The sequence below is a fragment of the Myotis yumanensis genome, unplaced genomic scaffold (genome assembly GCF_028538775.1).
Source record: "Myotis yumanensis isolate MYYU_CA2020_CCGP unplaced genomic scaffold, mMyoYum1.0.hap1 SCAF_13, whole genome shotgun sequence".
NCBI classification, from domain to species: domain Eukaryota; kingdom Metazoa; phylum Chordata; class Mammalia; order Chiroptera; family Vespertilionidae; genus Myotis; species Myotis yumanensis.
In genome coordinates this window covers 35,363,686-35,386,356 of record NW_027223764.1, presented here as the reverse complement: position 1 = coordinate 35,386,356, position 22,671 = coordinate 35,363,686, and the positions used below count along the sequence as shown (strand labels likewise).

At 38.2% G+C, this 22,671-nt stretch overlaps 1 protein-coding gene across 1 annotated transcript in view; it reads right to left on the bottom strand.

Annotated features, from left to right (window-relative positions):
* The window catches only part of CABCOCO1 (ciliary associated calcium binding coiled-coil 1), a 113,827-nt gene extending 91,432 nt beyond the window's left edge, over positions 1-22,395 (bottom strand). The window contains exons 1-3 of the mRNA XM_070431908.1: positions 22,313-22,395; positions 12,814-12,917; positions 7,114-7,283 (exon numbers count right to left, since the gene is read on the bottom strand). Of these exons, the coding sequence (XP_070288009.1) occupies positions 7,114-7,283; positions 12,814-12,917; positions 22,313-22,393 (355 nt within the window). The 5' untranslated portion in view covers positions 22,394-22,395. The remainder of the gene's footprint in view (positions 1-7,113; positions 7,284-12,813; positions 12,918-22,312) is intronic.
* Between the last annotated feature and the right edge of the window lie 276 nt (positions 22,396-22,671).

Genomic DNA, 22,671 nt, shown 5'->3' with positions numbered 1-22,671 from the left:
GAGAAGCTGGATCCAATTTTATTTTATTTTATTCTAGATGGATACCTAGTTGTCCCAATATTATTTACTGAGTAGTACATTTTTTTCACTACAGATTTGAAATGTCATTTTATCAAATACTGAATTCCATTGCGTGCTTGAGTCTATTTCTAAACTTTTGGTCTTCCTGCTCATTCACCACTGTGTTTAAATTTTTGAGATTTCATAAACACTACTACATACTAATACTTCTAATAACAATACATGCTACATCTTATCATACTTTTAAAAGACAGTTTTTCTGGCTATTTGTATGTGTATATTTTCTGTATTTTTGTTAGAATCACCTTACCAAGTAACCTATCATACAGAAAAAACATCAACAACAAAAAAACTGTTGGTATTTTTGTTGGAATATTAATATTTTTAATTAATTTAATGAGATTTAGCATCTTTATGATGTTGAATCTTTCAATGACTGTTGTTTTTCCCAAATGTTGAAAACTTCCTTTGTGACCTTAAAAAAATGCTTATAATTTTTCTTTCTATAAGATGTGCATTTGTTGTTTTTTTTATTCTCACCTGAGGATATGTTTATTGATTTTAAAGCTTTTTTAAAAAAATATTTTATTGATTTTTTACAGAGAGGAAGGGAGAAGGTTAGAGAGTTAGAAACATCAATGAGAGAGAAACATCGATCAGCTGCCTCCTGCACACCTCCTACTGGGGATGTGCCCGCAACCAAGCTACATGCCCTTGATGGGAATCGAACCCGGGACCTTTCAGTCCACAGGCCAATGCTCTATCCACTGAGCCAAACCAGTTAGGGCTGTTTATTGATTTTAGAGAGAGAGAAAGGGGAAAGGAGGGAGGGAGAGAAGAAAAGAGAGAGGGAGTGAGAGAGAGAAAAACACTGATGTAAGAGAAAAACCAATCAGTTGCCTCCCATATGCCCCCTGACCTAAGATTACACCCGCAAGCTTTTGGTGCACAGGACAGTGTTCCAACTGAGCCACCCTGCTAGGACGCACGTGTGTGTGCATATGTGTGTGTGTGTGTGTGTGTGTGTGTGTGTGTGTATTGTTGAAAGTATTACAGATGCCCCGTTTTCCCCTCCTTTGCCCCCTCCATCCACCCCCCACCCCACCCCAGGCCTTCATCACACACTATTGTCTACGACCATGGGCTATGCATATATGTTCTGTGGTTAACCTCTTCCCATCCCCACCCTCGCCTCCAGCGAGATCTGTCAATCTGTTCCATGTATCCATGTCTTAGGACATGTCTTGTTCATCAGTTTATTTTGTTCATTAGCTTCCACATCTAAGTGAGATCATGTGATAGTGTGTTTTTAAATTTATTTCTAGGTAGTTTCTCTTTCTTGTTACAGCATATATATTTGCTTTCATTAAATCTTTTATCTTTATTTTTATACATACTAGAGGCCCGGTGCAAGACATTCTAGCCCGACCTGCACCCTCTCTAATCTGGGAGCCCTCAGGGAAGCCCTCTCCAATCCAGGAGTTTCTGTCTGTCTTTGCAATTATATGAGCAAACTGTCTGAGACCCCAACTCAGTTTGGTTTGTTGCTCACAGAATAATAGAGGCATTTTATTTTCTTTGCTGCATTGGTGGGGATTTCCTGAAAGTTTTAGGATATCTTCCCTTTTATTTTTCCTAGACACTCTGATTTTATTTATGTCTCTCACCTTTGCTTTCCCTCCATCCCCCACCGCAACAGTAACTTGCTCCAGGCTCACTTTGTTCTAGTGCAGTGGTTCTCAACCTTCCTAATGCCGCAACCCTTTAATACAGTTCCTCATGTTGTGGTGACCCCCAAACATAAATTTTTTTTTTGATCATATATGAGCGTTTATTCCAATAATGCTGGCAGTATCATAAAATTATTTTTGTTGCTACTTCATAACTGTAATTTTGCTACTGTTATGAATCGTAATGTAAATATCTGATATGCAGGATATATTTTCATTGTTACAAATTGAACATAATTAAAGCATAATGATTAATCACAAAAACAAAATGTAATTATATATGTGTTTTCCAATGTTCTGAGGCGACTCCTGTGAAAGGGTCATTTGACCCCCAAAGGGGTCATAACCCACAGGTTGAGAACCACTGCTCTAGTGTCTAGGAGATCCGTCTACCACCAGAACTACGATTCCCAGCATTCCTGGTGCTCCCCACACTCTGTGCTTCTGCTCCTGGTCCTGGGGCTGCCAAGAGAACTACTATTCCCAGAATTCCTGGTGCTCCCCACGCTCTTGGTTTTCCCTTCCTGCTCTGTCTCCAGTCCCTGGCCTCCCACTCTGCAAGTCCTCCAAGCCGCCAGCTCTCCCTCTGCTCTCTGCCCAGTGGCTTGGGGGGGGGCGTGGCTCCCTCGGTTGCTCCCAGCAACTGAGGGAGCCATGTCCCCCCCAAGCCTCCGGCTCTCCCGTTCTGCTCTCCACCTGGCGCCTGTGTATGCAAATTAACCTGCCATCTTTGTAGGCTTAATTTGCATACCCACTCTTGATTGGCTGGTGAGCGTAGCAGCGGGACAGTCAATTTACATGTTTCTCTTTTATTATATAGGATACATTTTTTAAAAGTTTTATACAATGAAATTGACTTTTCCTTTTTCTGTACAGTCTTATAAACTTAAACACTTGGGTAGATCAGGCCACCACCACCACCACAGTAGGATACAGAACAGTTACACGACACCAACACCTCCCTCATGGCCCAGCCAGAGTGGTTCAGTGGTTGGTTCGATTTCCTGTCAGAGCACATGCCCAGGTTGTGGGCTCAATCCCAGGTGTGATGCGTGCAGGAGGCAGCCAATCAATGATTCTCTCTCTCTCACATTGATGTTTCTATCTCTCTCTCCCTCTCTTCCTCTCTGAAATCAATAAAAATGAAATAATAAAATAAATAAATAAAACTCCCCCATGTTTCATGGCCTCTTCCCATCCCAGTCTCTGGCAACCAATAATGTATTCTCCATCACTACAGCTATTATCATTTTGAGAATATCCTACAAATGTAATCATACAGTGTACAATATTTTGTGGCTAACTTCTTTAAATCAGTATGATGCTATTGAGATTCTTCTAAACTTTTGCGTTTATCATGGTTCATTCATTTTTACTGGCAAGTAATGTTCCATTTTATGTTCATTGTATGAACACTGTTTACCTCTTCACCTATTGACAGACATTTGGACTGTTTTCAGCTTGGGGCACTTATGAATAGAGCAACTACAAAATATTCACGCACAGGTTTTTTTATGAACATGTTTTATTTCATTAGAATAATGCCTAGAAGTGGGACTAATGGGTCATATAATTTTTTAAGAAAACTGCCAACCATTTCCCAGAGTGGCTGTGGCATTGGCAAAACTCTTGCTCTAGTTGCTCTGTATCCTTCCCAGAATTTGGTATTTTTTTATTTTAGCCATTCTAATAGGTGTGTAGCGGTATCAGAGTGATTTTAACTTACATGTCCTCAGTGGCTAGTGATGTTGAACATTTTTTTCATGTCATTTTGCATCCTTTTATCTTCCTTGGTGAAGAATCCAAGTTAAATTCTTTGTCCATTTTTTTAAAGAGAAACTTTATTTTAGAATAAATGTGTATTTATAGAAAAATTACAAAAATAGTACTGAGAATTCTTGCATACCTCATGCACAATTTCTCTTATTTCTAACATCTTACATTATGGTATATTTATTAAAACTAATAAACTAAAATTTATACATTGTAATTAACTAAAGTTCATGTTTATTAGAGTTCCTTAAATTTTACTTAATGTCCTGTTTCTGTTCCAGGACTTCTTCCAGGACACCACTTTAAATTTACTAGTCATGTCTCCTGGGGTTCCCCTAGAATGACAGTTTCTCAGACTTTTCTTGTTTTTAGTAACCTTATCAGTTTGAGAAGTATTGCTCAGATATTTTGTACAATGTTCATCAATTTGGATTTGCCTGATGTTTTCCTCATGGTTAAACAGGAGTCGTGGGTTTTGATGGCTTTGCTTATTTTTCTTTTAATGTTTTTGTTGATATTTTAGAGAGAGAGGAAGGGAGACTGATAGATAGAAACACTGATGAGAGAAAAACATCTTCAATCGGCTGCCTCCTGCATGCCCTCTATGAGGGCTCGATCCTGCAACCCCAGGCATGTGCCCTGACTGGGAATGGAACTAGTGATCTCTTGGTTCCTGGGTCTATGCTCAACTGCAGAGTCACACTGTCAGGGCATCTGAGGGGGTTTGTTTTCTCACTGTTGAGTTTTCAGAATGCTTTTCATATTATAAATACAAGTCCTTTGTCAGATATGTAATTTGTAAACGTGCTTCGTGTTTCCCGTCTGTAGCTTGTCTTTTAATTCTTTTAACAGTGATGTTCATAAAACAAGTTTTAAAATTTGATGCAATCCAATTTATCAATTATTTTCTTTTATGGGTTAGGTTTTGCTGGTAATTTCTAAGAACTTCTTGTATAACCCCAGGTTGTGAAGATTTTCTCCCAATGTTTTCTTCTAAAATATTTACTGTTTTCTGGTGTATTGTTCTATAAACATCAATTAGATCCAGTTAGTTGATGATGTTTTCCTTTCAGTTTAACTTGCTTGTGGTCCAATCAGCCTTTTGAATTGATAGGTTTTATCTTCTGCCAAATTTGAGACGTTTTTAGCCATTATTTCTTCAAATGTTTGATCAGCACTGTACTCTCTCCTGTCTTTCTGGGACTGATAGTATGTAATTAGAACTCTGATTGTCCCACAGGCTCTGAGGTTTGGTTCATGTTTTCTCTGTATTGTGCAGACTGGATAATTTCTATCACTCTATCTTCAAATTCCTTGACTTTTCCTTTGTCTCCTCTCTATTCTGCTATTGGTTTTACCCAGAAAGATTTTAATTATGATTATTATATACTTTGATTCTAAAATTTCCATTTATTTCTTCTTTATATCTTCCATTACTCTCATAATTCTTTGTATTTTAACATTTGTTTCAAGAACGTTCACTTGTTCATTTAAGCATTTTTATAATAGTTGTTTTGAAGTTTTTGGCTTATAATCTCAATATCCTATTTATCTTATTGTTGGCATCTATTTATTATTTTCCATGCAAGTTAGGATTTACATAGTTGTTTATTAAGTAATTTTGGCAATGTTGTTGAAAGAACAGGTTTAAAGGAATGTAGTATTCAAAGATTCTATAAACATTTGTTTCACAAGGAAAAAAAAATAGCCAAAGTCTGTCTTTTTTATAATTTACTAACAATTACTTTTTGGAAGGTTGTGGTTTAACACTTGAAATTGAAACAATATTATATTATTTATCATGTCTCTTAATTACAAATTAAGTATCTTGAATTATAGTACTGGAAAGACTGAATTCTCAAGACTAAGTACCTAGGACTTCAGTTTTTATTTTCACTTTATACCCTGTTTCCTATGTGCAGGATAATTGGAAATTAGTCAGTTATCATATTTGTTTTCATTACCAAGTATAATTATTTTATCTGCTATTGGTATAGTTATTTAACATGACACTAAATACTTAAGTAAAAGCAAAGATGAAATTCTCCCCCTACATATTTAAGTAAAAGCAAAGAAGGAACATAATAACTTCTTTTCCCCACAATGAGAACCACCAAGTCTTTCCTTGTAAAGGGTGACTAGGAGCCGTAAGAGTACACAGGGCATGAGTGGATTCTTTATAGTCTTGCTAACTCACTAAAAACTGCCCCTGTACCAGTATAGTCAGAAATTGATACATAGAACAGACTAGGCCAGTGATGGCGAACCTATGACACGTGTGTTAGAGGTGACACGCATGTCAGGTGACACGTGAACTCATTTTTTTGGTTGATTTTTCTTTGTTAAATGGCATTTAAATATATAAAATAAATATCAAAAATATAAATCTTTGTTTTACTATGGTTGCAAATATAAAAAAATTTCTATATGTGACACGGCACCAGAGTTAAGTTAGGGTTTTTCCAAATGCTGACACGCCGAGCTCAAAAGGTTCGCCATCACTGGACTAGGCTTTGTGTGACCACAAGGCATCCACAAATTTTGCTAGGATGATGGTAACAATTTTTTAGGGGGAGCAAGGTCTCTAACTGCTCAGTTGAAAACAAGAAAAAATAGAAACAAACAAGCAAAAAAAGGCAAACAACCAAAGAGAAATGAAACAAAAGGAAAGGCAGAGAGGAGGGGGAGACAGGAGGAGTAAGAGAGAGAAAGGAGAGGCGTGGGGGAGGGCGGGAGAGAAAGGGGAAGGAAGGAAGAAGATGCCTCCCAACTGACACTTTTAGTTGAGACACCAACACCTTTACATTTATTGTGCTCAGAGCCTTTTGGTTTCACAGTCTGAGGCCCAAATTCCAGTTCTGCCATTTCCCAGCTCTAGACCTTGTTCTCAGGACTGCCTGCTCAACTCTGAGACAGTGGTTACCACACCCCTGTAGGAAGAAGATGCTCTGAGATTCAGTAATGTATGTTAAGGGTTAGGACCAAATACAGTACCTAGACCACAGAGTTGGCATTAAATAAAGTATATTTCCTTCTTTTCCTCCTTCCAAGAAGCAATTCTATTTATTCTCAAACAAAAGTTATCACATTTAAAATTGCTCCAGGGAAGAATTTGCGATCTGCCTGTAGTAACTGATTGCAATGTTATATAAGAAAAACAGTCACAAAATCTAAGTGTATGTGAGTAATGACTATTTAATGGGGGTTTGAGATTGACCAAAGTACTTCCTCTTTTAGTCCTCCTGAGATATTCCAGGAATATTTTTAGGTAAGATGAGATGAAAACTATTCAAACAATGAAAAAAATACCCAACTAGATCTGAACTACTTGATAATTTTTGGATAGATGCCACTGAAAAGATTTTAAAATGAAATGAATATATCTTTGGTAAATTAATTATTAAGAGACCTTTATATTGTTTAATATTATTTGAACTTTTACAACTTAATGAAAATATGACTATGGTTTTGCTACACCAAGGAAAAATATAATTTTCACTGAAGGAATCATAATACAATTAGGAACTTTGCTTGACAACACAATTTAAAGAATATTTCCTTTCTTTGAAAGAAAGAAGAAAGTACTTACCTCTAAGATTATGAAGCAAGACATCTAGTAAAGTCATAAATTTTGAGTACTGCAGAACAGAAAAGTCCATGCCTCTAGCCCACAAAAATCCAGATACATAATAATCTAGTAGAATGGCTTCTTTTAAACAGGTTTTAAGATTTTTGAAATTCAGAAATGTGGCAAATTTTCTGTAACAAAAAGAAAAATTCAGGTATTGAAATTAGATTAAATATTGAACAGTCCCTTTTCTAAGTTTTAAAAACATACATATTTTTTGTAATGAAAATTCTATAATGCCTATAATCTAAAAATATTCATATCTAAATTCTAAGTCCAAAATGACATTCAAAAGAGCAACAGAGAGGGAGAGAGGGAAAGGGAGGGGCAAGAAGAGAGAGGGAAAGAGGGAGGACAAGGGGCAGAAGAGGGAAAGGGAGAGAGAGGAAGAGCATATCTCTATATATAAAAGGCTGAGTGGCTGACTGGCTGGTAGGAATGACACACACTGACCACCAGGGGCAGATGCTCAACACAGGAGGTGCCCTGTGACAGCAACTTTGCAGAGTGCCCTCTCACACTCTGGGACCTCTCAGGGGATGTTGGGCTTCCAGTTTCAGCCTGATCCCCGCAGGCCAGGACGAGGGACCCACCTGCTGGGAGGACCCTGCTCACTCTGCAGATGCCCTTCGAGGCCCGGAGCCACCCCAGGTGCTGCAGGCCGGGGAGGGACTGCAGGAGGTTGGCTCCAGAGCATGTCCTGCCCTTCTAGCCCAGTCCCACCCCGCCGGCCACCTTCTAATTAATTTCCTTTCAATGTGCACGAATCCATGCACCAGGCCTCTAGTAAAAATATAAACCCCTTTTTGGTCTTCTTGCTCTTCCTCTTCATTCATTTCTAATTCTCCTTCTCCTAGTCTTCCCTTCTCTTCTTCCATCTTTGAAGTATAGCAACTTAACTACTATTTTTTTTCTCTGAAATTCATTATCTTTTCCTATTATACAATCAAGTTTCTTTTCCTTCTGACAATGTTCTGGAATTAGATTGTTAAAATTTGTTCTTTTTTTTAAAAAATTCCAATTATGTATATTTACTCATTTTTTTTCTATAGCTATAATTTTCTATTTAACCTTCAAAAATGTTTCATATCAATTTTCTTTTAATTTTATATACTTTTCTCATTCTTGTATTCTAAGTCCCTCAGTGTTTTCAGAGTGTTAATTCTCCCTTGGGCTGCTTTATAAATTGTATCTCTGCAACATTGTTTTCTTTCTACTCTGTTTTACCCATTTTGTCACCTTTTATTTTGTATCTCTTCCTTTAGTTTTTGTACTCTGATTTACCTTGTGGTGACTGCTTCCCATGCATTTTTTTAAATTCATGATAAATATTTTACTTTTTTTTTTTTTACCTACTCATGGCTATATTTTTCTGATATATGTTTAATGTCTACGAGTTCTTTACCCTACTCAATTTTTTCCCCTTGCTATGTCTTGTATGCATATTTCTTATTCAGCACTCAGACCTGGCCATATTACAAGCTATTTTCTGTATGACATAAGTTCATGTCAATGAGTCTAGTTTTATTTTTTTAATTAGTGGGGATAAAGAAGAAAGAAGTAATATACGATTTCTTTACTATCACATAAACAACCTATTGCTTGTGAATATGGGAAGCATCTGCTCTCATCTCTACATCCTGATCCTGTTGTTGTACCCAAGGCTTCTGGAAATGCATTTCAAGGTTTTCTCTTCCCCTAGGAGAGTGAGTATAATTTTACCTCAGTCTAGGGTCTTCAGATGTGTGTGTATGTATGTATGTATGTATGTATATATGTGCTCCCAGTCCTTTCTCCTGCACTTCTGTTTCCAGCAGTTCATCTTCCTTCAAAGTGTACTCTTCATCTGCATCTCTATGCTATGCATTTAAAAAATTAAATATTTGGCTTGAATAGTTACATGTATGCTCAGTGTTTGTATGTAAATGAAGGTAACTACTTGTGTAAGGATATTTTGGTGAAATTTCTTTGGCATCCTCCACCGCTGCCTCTCTCCGATATCCCCTGCACCTCTTCTCCTAGTACCATTTAGATGTTAACCTTCAATTTGAAGTGCAGGACTAAGTATTTAACATTTCTATTCTTGGTTCAGTTATTTCACCCCAAAGGAGATTATGCAGGGAAGCATTTGGAGCAAGATACTACTGTGGTTTGACTGCAGCTACTATACCCTACTGTCAAATTTGTAAGCTTTTCCTCTGGGGATAAGGAGAGACGAAGAGGGGGAAGGGGAGAGATGGCCACATCTGTAGCATGAGAAAATGCAGGGAAAGAGAAAGATGCTTGATAGTGACTTAGGAAGTTTTGCCACACTGATAAGCGCTGTAACTATCTCACCAAGAATTTCAGTAAAAATATTACATTATTCTTGCATGCTCTTGACATTGGAGTGCATTTTATTTTTTAAATATGATGATATGCAGAAATAAGCCTTAAGGCAAGAATTGAACAGCTCATGGAAGACCCATTATAGAAAGGTTATTAAAAGATCTCAGTGTTATTTCTGTATTTAAAGAGTTATTTTAAATGTTGTTCCTATCATTGTTTCAAACAAGATTTGAGTAGATCTATTCATAAAATCAGAGTTACGTTAAAACATAATTGATAGTACTTAGGAGACCATGAGAAATGTACCCAGACATTTAGCTTTACGTGAAGTATATTCCACAAATATGTTTTAATGATCCTTTAATGTTTTACTTGGTTGGCTGCTTTCATGGAGTACAACTTTTAATTTTAAAAGGCAGAAAATGTGCTAATTTCCTATAATTTATTTTTAATAGGTTTATAGCTTTGCAAACTGTATGATTTTGGCATATTTCTGTCACTTAGTGACAGGATACCTAAATTATATTTCTGTTATGTTGAAAGGTATTTAATCCCCATTTATAATGACACTATTTTAACTGCAAAATGAATGATTGATTGTAAATATTTCAGGATTACTGTTACAAAATTCACTTAAAAAAACAAAACAAAATTACTTTGCAGAACAATGACTCCTGACATAACACTGGTGTCATTTATTCAAAATTGATGTCTTAAAATCTGAGATTACTTTAGGTGAATTCTATTAATGAGGCAGTTTAAAAGGTCCACCTATGTTAAAGCTGCTTGTTTCTATAGTGCTAACTTCTGTATCAACATCTGTATCATTTCCTTTGTCCTAGACCTCACCTCTTAAAGATTAAAATACTTTCAGAATTTAGATCATAAACAACAAAAAGAGCCAATAATTGAAAAAAAAAAGATTGTCACAGAAGGTATGATACACAGTACAACTTAAGATGCGAAATAAGTCTAAAAATCATTTGTCTGCAATACCTTTTATTTAATATTAATTGCATCTAACATAACATCTTTTATTTAATATTTTAAAAAATACTTTGTAAACGATATTAAATATGTCATTTGCATCACATTATTTTTTATTAAATAACTTTTACATTTCAATGACCAACAACATTTGGGATTACTTAATAAGAGAAAATAATATTTTACTTAAAGCATAAATAATCAGTGATGCTGATGAAATGAATGAATTTTACTAATCAATTCCTACATTAAAAGTCAGAATTCCCAATGAGCATTCATTTCTACAAAAATGGTAAAATCATCATGAAATACTTGTTTTAAAATCAGTAAAGATTTTTATTGACTAACTAGAGGCCCAGTGCACGAATTCATGCACAGGTGGGGCCCGGCCAGCCTGGCTCCAATCTGGGCGGACTGGGTCTGGGCCTGTCAAGAGGAGAAGGAAACAACAGGAGGTTGGCCGGCCGGTCTGCCCCAATTGGGGTTGATTAGGGCAGGGCCGGGCTGGCTGGGGGTAGGGGCCACAGGCGATTGGCCAGAGCCGCGCCCCTGATTGGGGTGGGGGGGGCGCTGATCAGGTGTCAGTGCCTGGGGGAGGGGCTGTGGGAGGTTGGCTGGCCAGCCCCACCCCACATTGGTGTGGGGGGGGACCGATTGGGAGCAGAGCTGGCTGGGGGGAGAGGCTGCAGGCTGATCGAGGTGGTGGGGGTTGATTGGGAGAGGGGCCAGCTATGGAGAGGGGCTGTGGGTGGTGGGCCAGCCGGCCCCGCCCCCAAATGGGGTTGGGGAGGCCAATTAGGAGCCAGCAGTTGGGGGGAGGGGCCATGGGTGGTTGGCTGATCAGAGTGGGGGGGGCCGATCGGGGTCAGAGTTGGATTGGGGGAGGGGCTGTGGGCCAAACGGGGTGGTGGGGGCCCACTGAGGGCAGGGGTTGCCGGGGGAGGGGCTGCAGGAGGTTGGCTGGCCAGCCACGGCCCCTATTGGGATAGGGGGGGTGATCAAGGGCAGGGCCAGCTGGGGGGCCACAGGTGGTTGGCCAACTGGCCCTGCCCCTGACTGGGGTCGGGGGGCTGATCTGGGGTGGGGCCAGGTGGGGGGAGGGGCTGCAGGAGGTTGGCCCCACTCCTGATCGGGCTGGTTCGCGGGCCACAGTGGGCGTCATAGCAACTGGTTGTTCCAGTCATTAAAGCGTTCTGGTCCCTGACTTTTTATATATATAGATACTTATAAAGATGCAGAGAGTCAGTAGTATGGCCGAATCACACATCACCAGCATTTCCAGCAGGATTTGCAGGCGCTGGAGGTGAACAGCATCTTGGGAAAAGGCCTGTCACTGTCATTCCTCTGCTCTTAATATGCCTTCCCTTCTCAGACTTCTCTCCCAGCCAGTACATCTGTCATATTCCTTCTCAGTAGTAAATTACCTCTATTCCATAATATTTGTGAGATTTGCAAATGATAACCCCTGACAGAGTCATTTTCTATTTGCCCATTACAGTCCACAATTCCCTGCTAAAATGTGAAGGACTGGCCTGCAGAAATCTTACACAGGGATATTACAATCCAGAACAGCACATTGTCCCCACTCTCTACACATTACAGCCAATCAGGATTCCATTATTAGAGCTGATGATTTTTAAAATCAATGGTTACTAAAAACACCATTTAGGAATTTGTGTGTTGGATATATCTGACTAGAGTTCAAAGTAAATGCTCTACTATAGAAATCAATAATATGTACACTTATTAGCATTATTGCTTATAAATTCAGTTATATCACATTTTTAAGCAAATGTATAAAATCAGAGTACTCAATATAGCTTCATATCCAATAAAAATCAGAGGTGGATGGCTAATATTCAGAATTTCCAAATAAAATATATTATTAATATTACAGAAAATCACAACTTATTCTTTTCAAATGACACAGAAGACCTAAAAGCTCTTGTAAATACTTATGGTTTTATGGATGAAAGAGAAAAAGAAATAGAAGACAGCATATGTTGAAGGCTGCTTTTAACAATAAATCTCTGCTCTCAGTTAATATTAACAAGTTGGCTTGAAATGCATTTCTCCCATAAAGAAGACTACTGAGTAGTGCAAAGTTAGTTGGTTAAGAATTTTTGTGTTCCAGAGTCTGAATATATATCTATATATAATATACAGTATATTATATATACACACACATATATATATATATGTGTGTGTGTGTGTGTGTGTGTGTGTATATATATATATATATATATATTTAGAAAAAAGTTTAAAATGTGTAGTAGAATATTGTGGTCATTTATAGATGCAGAGCTAGAACTGTTCTGCATTTGGGTGTAATACTGAAGTGCTTACTGTTGAACTCCATCTATGTCCTCTGCTAGCATTTCGGTGATTTGGGCAACTGAGAGAAAATCTGGAGACAGAAACTTGTCATGCTCCTGCAATTCAGCATCTCTCTACAAAAAAAAAAAAAGTGGAATGAGTTATCTCAGTCATATCTTTTACATATTAATCCCAAGGATATCAACATTTGTTCTTACCGTGAGACCAGGAAAATCTTTTTTAGAACAACACTCTCCTAGATAATTCTTTTCTGTTTTTAAGTAAAAATTGAATGGCTAGTCAATCTATCTTTTGTGCATACTTAAAACTGGGTAATGGTTTTCAATTAACAAATAGTTTTTAATATCTGTGTGGAGAGCGGCTACAGCGTTCGGACAGATTCAAGCCTTGGACTGACTTGTGGCCAAGCCACATATAAGTCCCAGCTTGTAGGGCAAAGCCCTCCCAGCACAATTATAGCCAAAAGGCTATGATTGTAAGCTCGACCTTATAGTCCAACCCTGCATTCCTAGATCGCTAAGGGATGTGGGCTGCAGGGGGTGCAGCAAGTGCTGCCTAAACAAAGCTTGATAGAGTTCAGAGAATGGCAACAACAGGAAAGAAGATTTGAAATTCGCAAGAACACAGTAAACATCTTGCCCTTGTTTTGCTTTGTGTGATCTGACTATAAAATAAAGCTTCGGCTTACAGGCTGTGTCAGTTTCCTCATCCAGGCACAGCGATCCACCTGGTCCCAACTGTATTCTCTTGTCTGTTTTCTTTAATCCTTCAACGCCCCTCCTCAGGTTCACCCCTGGCCGTCCTGGACTCGGTTCATCTACGCATTCCTCATTGAACTTGGGGCTCAAGAGGAGGCAACGGCAAGTAAGAAAGACCTGCTATCCTCAAGAATCTTAACATCCAGTGGGAGGAACAAATTAAGGGTGACTATAAAATAAGAAAATAAAATGGTGAGCCATAAAAATGTGGCATTCAGTTCAAAAGAAGAAACAAGAATAGGAATAGGACAAGGAAAGTCTACAGACAGAAGGTCCAGGAATGACTTGGTGAGATTAGGCATGCCCCAGGTGAATGAGCAGCAAAACCAACGTGACAAAGACATTGATGTTGGGTACCAGTTCTGTAAATATCAAGTAATTCGTAATGGTACCTAGGTTACAAGTGGGGGACTAGTTGGACCTAAGTGGGAAGTTGCCAATGGGAACCTATTGTGGGAGATCTTAAATTTAGTAATTCAGTAAATATTTATTAAATGATTACAGGATACGAGATACTGTGCAATGAAACATAAATATTTTAAACCCTAGCTAAAGAATGACATGCTAAAGAATGTGTTCTTGCTAATAGAGTCAATAAGGCATCCATGAAGTTTTGAGCAGTGAATGGCATAAAACTGTGCTTGAAGGAAGGGTAATCTTTAGCAGGGGCAGAGTAAGGGCACAGAGGAGGAGCTAAATGAAAGGGTTGTTACAACAGTTCAGGAATGAGGCCTTAGGCCGTACTAGGCTCCATGTAGTGCACTTTAAAAGAAAGAGGTGAATGCACCATATTATATATGGGGGACTAAAAGAGTGAAGAAGGAATGGAGATTCTGAGTTTCTGAAATAGGCGACTAGAAGAAAAAGGGCCTCCAATAGCATATATGCCCCTCTGTGCGACCTAGACAAAGGCATCCTCTCTAGGGGCAGCAAGTTAAGAGTCTTAAGGCTGGCACAGCCCTGGCCCAAGTGCAGCACTTGTGAAGACGGTATAGTTTCAGCTCCTGCTCAACCCTCAGCTGAGTCCTATTGTTTGGAGTACAACCTGCAAAATCCATACATGGTACTCTTGTTACACAGAATAGAAATAGGAGTTTTGGAAGATGATGCTAGTTTTAAAAAGGCAAGTTAGTGAGTTTGGTTTCAGTGGTTGAGTTTAAGCTGCAATATGCCTATCAAGGAAGAAATGTGTACAGGTTAATTAGAAATGCTGGAGTCAGAAAGGTCAAGTTTGAAGATCCTGGTTTAGGAATCCCTCAAAGGTGAGAATGGATGGAACTGCCCAAAGCAGAGCAGGAGGAGAAGAGCTGTGAATGGGGGTGAAAGAGGAGACAGACACAGTAACAGCAACAGCTCCATAAAAATCAAGGATTGTGAGGTTTAGGGAAGAGAGGGGGCAAGTGTTTTCCATTCAACAAATAGTAATATATCCTTCCATGTGAATGGGCTCCAATAAATAAGAAAAGCAAAGAAATGCTTTGCTATAGTAAACAAGATCATATCACAATTTTTCCTTATTCTTTCCCCAGAATAGAAAGATTCCAAAGCTGGCACTTACTAGGAATGGTAATCAGTTTAATGATTGTATTTAAATTAGGTTATATTTTTGTTTTTAAATATCTAACTTAGAATTAAAATATGCTACTTCATTAGCTATCTTTTTTGTAATCTAGGGTTAGAAAATTAACCTAAACTACATCATTCTATTAGATTATAATCTCAATTAAGCCAAAAATACCTTAAGTACCTAATATATAATGTCTTGCACCTAGTAGGCACTTAGATACTTGGAAATTGAATTAAACAGACTCAGTTTTTAGAAAGGATAGTATTTTAGTCCACAATATATGGCTGTATACTTGTTAAAATGTTTGCTGGTTATATATATTTTTATTAGTAGCAGTATTCCTGTACTGTCAAGCCCATTAGATTATGAATTTCTCAAGGACAGTCATTCAATCTTTTACTTCTTTTGAGAATTCTGAAGATCCTACTTATGTCAACATAGGTTGTTAATAAGCTGCCTGAATTCATCTCCATCATTTGATGACACTGTTGAATGATGCAGCTTAATGAAAAGCAGGACTTAGATTTGGAAATCTCATGAGGTTTGACAACTGATTAATTTTGTGACTTACAGCAAGTCATTTGAACCTAAATTTGAATTCATGTTAAAAAATCATTTTGATATGTTTTAATATATACAAGATTGCTATCATTATTAATAATGAATAAATATATACATGAAAGGTTCATTATACAGATATTTAGATCAATTTTATTAGATTTAAAATTTTATGGATAGGAAAAAATATGTCATACAAGAACTATATGAAAAAGAATACAATACTCAACCTTTTGTATAATAACAGTTCTAGCTAAGATGCCTACGATCAGTGCATTTTTTACTAAAACTTGATAGCTTAAGATAGTCATCTTATAGGAGGGTTTGCCTCTGGTTTCTTATTTTCTTTGTTTAAATTGAATTCCTGGACCTATTTTAAACTAGAGCTCTTTTTTGTTTGTTTATACACTGCCTTGCATTAGAAAGGATACAAGATGGTTAAAAATCTTTAATCTTTTAACACATACATTCTCATTTGTACAAATCAAACGTATAATAGAAAATTCATGAATAGGCTAATAAAAATGTAGATATGTAATTGTGGCTTTCTCTGTAAAATTACATCTCTGACTAGGAAAATCTGTAAGCTAAACTGCACTGTAACTCATTTTATTCCACCACCTGGTGGATTTTAGCAGTTATTCCAGAAGCAATAAAATTGAAAGCCTGATATTATTTGCCAGATAATGTTGTCTCTGAAATTTTTCTCTAATGTCACCTAAACCCTGTATACATGTCTTCCTTCTAGAATTTAAGGTTTCTGGGGGTATATTTGTATCCATCACTGACAGTGTCTTAAAAGATTATTTTTTAAAAATATATTTTATTGATTTTTTTACAGAGAGAAAGGGAGAGGGATAGAGAGTTAGAAACATTGATGAGAGAGAAACATCAATCATCTGCCTCCTGCACACCTCCTACTGGGGATGTGCCCACAACCAAGGTACAACCCTTGACTGGAATCGAACCTGGGACCCTTCAGTCTGCAGGCCAATGCTCTATCCACTGAGCCAAAGCGGTTGGGGCAAAAGATTCTTAAGGAATGTTCATTAAAAGAAAAATACATTTCACCAAAAATGACTACAGAGGCATTTCAGTCATACAGTGGTCTACAATTTCCACATTTTAAAAGACTTTCTTCAAGCCTGAAAATAAATGAACTAAGGAGCAGCACTGTGTTGAACCATGTTGGAGCCTGAGGCAAAAGGGAGGAAAAAATCAGTAATACTAATGCTGTCTTTATTTAAAACTTTGACCATTAGGGATTTTTTTTGCATTAACTTTGATTTTTTAAAATATTGCATTAAAATATAATTTATCTTGACTACTGAATTTTTTTGGCACCCTTAAATTTTGTGCCCAAGAAGAGTGCATCACTCACCTCACTATAGTCCTGACCATGCTAAAGAGCCAATTTAAGAAAAAGAAAGAAGAAATAATTGAAAAAAGGATAAGTTAAAGCAACAGCTAATTCTTTAAAATAATAAAACAGGCAAATCTCTAGCAAATGTGATAGCTTAAGATAAAAATATATGCATGTAAGTGGAAATACATTTTAAAATTACAAGGAAATGGGTGATTTTGTAGGATTATGTAAGTTATCAAACTTGACTAGGGTAAGAGAGAACTGACCAAACATGAACTAAACGGAAAGTCTACTTTTTAAAAAGTCACCATGCCCAGTAGTTTTACACTTGAAGTGCTACGTAATAAACAAGAACACAAATTCGGTTAAGTGTAATAATTATAGACTGTAGATAACTCATTCTTAAGAGCCATCATAATCTACACACAAAAACCTGAACTAGCACAAAAAGAAAATTATAAACTGAAATCATTAATAAATTCAGATGCAAAAATTCTAATTAAAATACTGTCTTAGAAAACTGAATCCAGAAATGTTCTAACAGAACAATAAGCTATCATTGTGACCAAATTAGGATAAATTCAGAAATGCAAGGATGGATCATCATGAATAACTCTATCATAACTTTGTATGTATATAGCTGTATATAGGAACTAAATCTTTAGATCCATTGAATTGTATTTATAATGTGGGAAGGATTGAATTTTTTTAAATTTGAAGGTTTCCAATAAGTCTTTTTATCAACTCTTGTTATTAAACTTTTAATAGTTTATAATTTCTTTAGGTCCTATGCCTTATTATATTCAAAACCAAGATCTTGCCATTTCGATTTCTAATTAATTTCTAATATAGGGAATAGCAATTGGCCTTGTATTTTTATGTTATACGTAACGACCTTATCAAATTTTGTATTAGTTCAAACCATGTTAATACAATGTCAGGTTTCTTAGGTAAGCGACCATGTAATCTTCAAATAAAGTGTTTTTTTTCATTTAATTTCTAATACTTAAGCCACATATTTAGTTTTCTTATTTTATTAATTAGAAGTTCTATAGTATGTTTGATTACAATAATGTTACTAGCCAGAATTCCTTTCTAGTTTCTGGCTTTTATACAAATGGCTTTAAGTATTTCACCATTCAATATGATGATGTTTGGCAAATAATTTCTTCTTGTTTAGCTATTCTTTTCTACTCATATTTTACTGAGAGTTTTGTCACTGAATTCTAGCAATACCTGTTTTATAAAATATATATATGAATTCTCTATTCTATTCCACTGACTACTTTGTCTATTTTTGTGTCCATTCAAGTATACTGATCCTATATAACAAAAGCCTAATATGCTAAGTGTCTGGTCGTCAGTTCAACCAATCAAAGCGTAATATGCTAATGATATGCTAAGGTGGCTCAACCACTCGCTATGACATGCACTGACCACCAGGGGGCAGATGCTCCGACCAGTAGGTTAGCTTGCTGCTGGGGTCCTGCCAATCAGGACTGAGCAAGACGGGCCAGACATGACCTGGAGCCCTCCCATGGTCCCTCTCTGGCTGCCAACCTCCCGCATCCCTCCCCCGCCCCAATTGTGTCCTCTCACAATCCGGGACCCTTCAGGGAATGTTGGAGAGCTGGTTTCAGCCCAATCCGCAGGCCAGGCCCACTGATGCACAAATTCATGCACCCAGCCTCTAGTAATGTTACAATGTGATAGTGGTAGTCAGTCCATTCTCTAAGAACAGAGAGGATAGTTAATTTAGTTAAGGAAGCTAATTTAATTGATGGTTCACATCTAGAAGAAAACAAAATGAAATCCTCATTTCAAATAAATAAAATATATCTATCAAACATTAATTTTAGCTGTGTTAAAAACCTAACTTTAGAATATTAAAACTTTAAGTATTAGAAAATGATTGAAGATTATTTGTGCAATCTGAAAGGGAGGCTGGAGGGGAGAGAAGAAGTAGGACTTTTAAAATAAGACAGGAAACGCAAAGAAATGCCCAAATGTTTGTCAATATTTTCATACCCACAGCCACTATTCCCAGAAGTTCTCAGCGTTTGATAAATAATAATATTGTATAATAACATTTTGAGGTACATTAGTAGCATTTTCTCAATGATATTTTAAGGAATATTTTGGAGACCTCCCCTTGGTCGTGCATAGGTTGACCTACTCTATGTGATGTGAATGGCTTTAATAAATAACTCTTCAGTAATATTGAAATAGCAGAAACCTCATCATTTTGCTGTTCATGTTAAGCCCAAAGTGTTTTCTCTCTAACCTGTCAATAGAGGGGGGCTGTTTTCAAGTTCTGTAGAAACCACCTACAGTAGAGAGAATCGTCAATGGCCTCCTCCAGGACATGATGAGATCTCTTAGACAAATGGCATTCACCTTTCCACGCAAGATTATGTAAGTGTTCTCCTGTGCTGATAAAGCCCAGAAAGCAGTAAGAAAGTGTCATCTATCAGGGGATATGGTGACACTAAGGGACATTATTCAGAAAAAGCAATTGGGTGGGAAATAAACATTTACATTTTCTTTTAGGTCTCTAATATGAGTTGAAGTATAGTCCTTTTAAGTATACTACTTAAATAATTATATTTCCTAAATAGTGTTTTCAAAAATATTAAAAAAGTCAGTTTATGAATAAACTAATAATAAAAGACTGATGAATGAATTCCTAGTTTTCATTTTTAAATTCAATGACAAATTCACTTATAAATTCCTTTCACTTATATATAAACATATATATGTCTACAGCAAATATTTATTTTCAGATTTTTGATATTTTTCTGTTCTTGTGCATTGATACATATATCTGCTAAAAGTTTGGTCTCACCTTTTGCAAGGAGTCATTTACTCCAATGCTATTAAAGAACCTGGAATGTTAAATTCAGAGAGTTGGCAAGAAGAGTTTATACAATGTCATAGGAAAAATATTTTCCTGGACCTGCATTTCATGTCTGCTTGTTCACAGTATCTGATCAAGTAGATTTTAGTCTATGATAACTACTATCTCTCCTGGCATACGTCAGTCCACCTACGATTTTAACAAGTTATATTTTATTGAGTGCTTACTATGTGACTGCAGTAATTGGTTGTTTTTATTCTAGGTATTGGCAACAAACAACAAATGGGAAACCTGAGACTCCTGGAAGCTTATGTTGTATTTCCAATAGACTTGGCAAGAAAAGAAATTTCACTACTGCTTGGCTGAAATGACTCCATGGTCTACTGGCTAAGTCAATTTGGATACCGAATTTATTAGAAGTGACACCATAAGGGACCAAGTCTCAGGGGATCAACTCTGGAAAGAATCTGATCTGAGAAGAATCTTTCAGTATTTAACTGAAAAGCTGTGGCCTTGGGAAGACTCCCAGGAGAGAGAGGTTTTGCCATCTTTTCCATCTCACCCCTGAGCCCTCCAGTCAGCACAAATGGGTGGCTGGCAGAACTTGTCATTCAAATGAATGACACAGCTCTATGGATCAACTCTCTCCTCTGTGAACTACAGGAACTCTGCCTCCATTAGACAATGCTAACATGGTAAATACTCATCTAAGGCCTATAACTAGCTCATTCATCTGCCTCATCATCCATTATAAAAAGTGAATTTTTTCCCCTAGACCAGTGGTCGGCAAACGCATGAGTCAACAGAGCCAAATATCAACAGTACAAGGACTGAAATTTCTTTCGAGAGCCAAATTTTTTAAACTTAAACTATATAGGTAGGTACACTGTTATTAACTTAATTAGGGTACTCCTAAGGCTTAGGAAGAGCCACACTCAAGGGGCCAAAGAGCCGCATTGGCTCGCGAGCCGCAGTTTGCCAACCATGGCCCTACCATGGTATTTATTTGCATCTTTAAAAACCAGTGTGGGGTATTTCTTTCTTTTTCTTGAGGACAGATACATTAGGACCTCAAATTATCTGTCTTCTTAGAAAGGACATTATCTACATGGATACGTACACTGAAAATTACGTATTGTCATAAGTATGTTTTTGTATATATTTAACAGAAATGTATTGGGAAATTTCCTATGCCACTTTTGAAATTGTATTACGTTAGAGATCACAAGGGAGTAACAGGCAGTTTATCACATTAAGATGTGTTTTTAAAGTACGCTAATTTCAAAAGGCTCACAGGCGAGACAGCATGCCTTAGCGGTCTGCAGATAGTAATGGGAAGGATCTGGATTGGGAACAACTTTGCATACCTCTGAGCAAGGAACTGAATTCTTGGCTCTGTGTTTATTTATAATATTGCAGCTAATACTTCTGCACAGAGATCGTTGTTTAGGCTAATGAGGGAGTTGAGCATACAGTGTTAATTATAACATTATTTACCTTTGGGGGCCTTAAGAAACTGAAAAGCACTCCGCAGGAACAACGTGGCGGGCTCAGTGTGTGAAGACAAACATTTTCTTAGTGACATCTGGCATAGCAGGTATGTTCTTAATATCTCAGGATACCAAGCTTATGAGAAATTAAAGTGACCTAAAGCCCATCTATGATTGAGAGGTGATGTTGGGCGGGGCCTAAAGGTAAGTCTTTATTGTGCACAGGAAACCACTGGGGCCTGAGGAGGTGAATTAACTTCCCAGGAGACAAGCTGATGATGAGCAACACAGCCACAGCCAGAAGGTCGATTTTCCAGGGATGCCTCCTTTGTCCTACCTCTTATCATGTATTTATTTAGAGAAATGGTAAAATAATAAGGGAAAAAACAAGCCCTAGCCTTCAAACATTACTCAATCCAGTATTAATGAAGAGTTAGTCCTTGACACCTATTCAACAATCGGAACTGTGATCGTTAAAAAAAAAAGAATTAGTAGAAATTTCCAAAAGGGACTGATGGCCTACTTCAAATGCCAAAATCCCTTTGTAAGTGCAGAGAATCCGGGGAAACGCGCGAATTGGAGATTCTTTGGGCCTAAAACCAAAGCAGCCCAAGAGGAACCACTAGTTTACCCTCGAGGGCCGGACGGGCAGCGTGCCAGGGCGGGTGGGGCCGGGCGGGCGGGACTCCGGGAGCGCGGGGCGGTGCCTCCGGGCCCCTCGCACCGCCCCCCGGGGCCCCGCGCAGCCCCACGCCTCCGCCCTCCCGGCCCGCCCCGCACCCACCCCAAGCGTGGGACTCGGGCCCGGGCCTGGCCTGGGCCGAGGGTCCCGCGGGTCCTGGAGCGGGGCGGGGGCGGAGGGGGGGGGGGCGTGCGCTAGGGGGTCGCGGGCATCGGGAAGGGGCGACGTACCTCCGACTCCGGTGGGGTTTCCGTCGGGGTCAATGCCGCGCAGGTCGTCCCCCCGACAGTTGACCCCAAAGAAGTCGCCATGATCTCGCCTCGCGGAGCGCGGAGCGGCCCCTCGTCGCCTAGGCAACCGGGGCGGGGCCGGGATCGGGGCTGGGGAGTGAATCCCAGCGTCAAGCGGCTTCCGGTCGGAGCCCGGGCTGCAGGCGGAGGGGTGGGACCTGGCGGTGGGGTGGGGGCACTGCTGGGAAGGCCCTTTGAATCTTTGAGTTGAGACAGTAAGAGTGAAAGCAGGGGCAGCAATTTAAATGAGCTCATATGTGGAAGTTTCTTATGCCAATGCATTAAGGTCTCAATAAATA